This window comes from Sitodiplosis mosellana, unplaced genomic scaffold, assembly GCF_009176505.1.
Source record: "Sitodiplosis mosellana isolate CC-2019 unplaced genomic scaffold, AAFC_SMos_1.0 Smas_scaffold_3526, whole genome shotgun sequence".
Lineage (NCBI taxonomy): Eukaryota > Metazoa > Arthropoda > Insecta > Diptera > Cecidomyiidae > Sitodiplosis > Sitodiplosis mosellana.
In genome coordinates, this window is record NW_022598768.1 from 1 (window position 1) to 2,360 (window position 2,360).

The following is a 2,360-nucleotide window of genomic DNA, read 5'->3' on the forward strand; positions in this document are numbered from 1 at the left end:
ATGTATTTCGATGAAGTATTTCCACATATCACATTGTGGACAAGTGATATTTGTGCTATCTTTCTCCGCTCTTCCAGCGTAATCATTTGTAATTCAAGCAGTCGGCATTCGTATGGCGGCTTCCTGAATCTGTGTGGCCACTTCATTTTGCGCAGTGCAAACAATAAAAACTGCTTCTGGATCGATTCAACTCGTGCAATTTTTTCATTGGTGTATGGGTTCCAAATTTGGGAAGCATATTCCACAATCGGCAATACAAATGTGAAAAATAATTTCTTTATTGTCCATGGATCATCAAATTCATATCCAAATCGTTTAATCCATGCTAAACGTGATTTCGCCTCGACGCTATGCCTTCTTACGTCAACGCCAACTGGTGCAAGAACAAGTACTACAAGCACAACGTACGTCAAATTCAAAAGCTTGTATACAAATATATACATGTGTCAATTGCTTATTGAGCGATTTTCTGTTCTCAAGAAATATTTTGACTTTATTTTTATTAAAAAGCGCGAATATTTTTTTTTTCAAAGCAAGAATTTAATCTTGTTATTTTAAAACGTAAAATCAAACATTTTTCTCGTGTTTTTGCGTGTTTTTGTCAACACAAGAGTAACTTAAGAATTGCGAACAAATGTCAGTTCATTTGTTGACGTTCCACGTTCCGATTGTTTCAATGACAACATGAAGTGACATTTGTCGCAGTTATTCATGTTGATGAAAACACGTGAAAACACAAAAATTTCATTTAATTTTATATTTTCTAAAATATTAGAATATTGTTTTTTATTGAAACATGTTTTTTTAAGTTTTTCTCTTCAAGTGATTGCTATATTTATACAAACGTGGTATTTCATTATGTGGTTTGTGTTTGTTTTGGTTTGTTTATTGGTTGATTCATGTCGACACAATGATTCTAATAGTGATATGCTGTGCAATTGAGGCTTGAAATATTTTTTTTTTCTCTTTTGGAAAAAATATCAATGGAATAAGAGAGATATTATTATTATTCTGCACCAGTAATTATATCAGTGTAATGCGAGCAGATTTTTATGTTTTTATGTGAAAGAACTACTATTCAAAACAGTCAATAACAGTATACCCAACGTGTAAGCGTCTGAATACTATTGGTATACAACGGTTCTATTACATGTTCTTGCACCAGTTGTAGGTAAGCTTGAAGGCGCAGTGTCGGTCAAAATACTGGTCTTCATTGGCTTTCGACCTCGATTAGACTTCGGAGCTGGTGTACCATGCTTCAAAGGACCAATTGCTTTCAATGCGTCACGATAATCGGCACCAGATAATGTTGAAGGTAAAGATGATGTGGATGTATTGGAAGCCAACTCAGATGTTTCTGAAGTTTCAATTTCTTCGAACGCGTCTGTTGCAATATCGTCCACATTTACAACTACAATACGGCGTTAGGTTTCTGGATCATCGTCTTCATCATCACTTTCATTTTCTTCATTGGTTTTTGAAGCAATGAAATCAACATCAGTAAAAATGTCTCGATTGAATGGTACAATGCCGCTGGATTTAAATCCGGATTTAATGTTCCTCGGTGTGACGCACAAATCAAGGCATTGGTCGACGATTAGTGGAATGTGGTGCAAATCAAAGGTTACTTTCATATTGCTCTTTTTCCAATCATCATGTTTCGTAGTATACATCGTCTTCATTGGGCCAAATACCGTGATATCTAATGGTTGCATGCGGTGCGTACAATGTGGGGGAAATGACAACATAGTGATATCATGGTTGATGGCTTTATCGATTGCTTCGATGGACAAATGGGCTGTGTGATTGTCGAGCAGCAAAAGCGTTGGCAATCCTTTGCGAGCACCCGAGTGAGTGATGAAGTGGTCCATATACTTTGTGAATTCGTCAGATGTCATCCAGCCGCAGCCATTTGCAATACCAACAGCTCCTTGGCCTGCATGCGTCATATATGTTTCCTTCATATTCTTTCTCGGGAAAAGAAAGTAAGGTGGAATGGATTGGCCCACGGCGCTTACGGATAAAGCCATAGACACATTTGAGCCTCTTTGAGCAGACGTAGATGTGCCAACACGTTTTTTGCCTCTTCGTGCAATGACTTTGATGGCTTTGGTCGAGACAGTCGGAAATCCACACTCGTCCATATTCCATATGCGATGTTCAAAGTTTGTTTGTTCGAGAACAGAACTGAGATTGTCGAAGAAAGCATCAACGCTTTCTTTGTTAAAATGCTTCGCCCGGTTCTGACTGACTTGCTCAGGCGTTCGCAATGATAAATTCTTGTGTCGGTTCATAAATGCATAATACCAGTCTTTGCTGGCTTGCTGATGGGTATTCCATTCATCGGGATATTTGATGTC

The 2,360-nt window shown here is 37.8% G+C and overlaps 1 protein-coding gene across 1 annotated transcript; it reads right to left on the reverse strand.

The window, feature by feature from the left end:
* Positions 1-1,424: 1,424 nt before the first annotated feature.
* Positions 1,425-2,144, reverse strand: LOC129571845 (uncharacterized). The gene has a single exon (XM_055451714.1). The coding sequence runs from the start codon at positions 2,142-2,144 to the stop codon at positions 1,425-1,427; it is 720 nt and encodes a 239-aa protein (XP_055307689.1).
* Between the last annotated feature and the right edge of the window lie 216 nt (positions 2,145-2,360).

What these genes read in the sequence shown, in the direction of transcription:
- LOC129571845 (XM_055451714.1), bottom strand. Translation starts at nt 2,144, where the DNA reads ATGGACGAGTGTGGATTTCCGACTGTCTCGACCAAAGCCATCAAAGTC.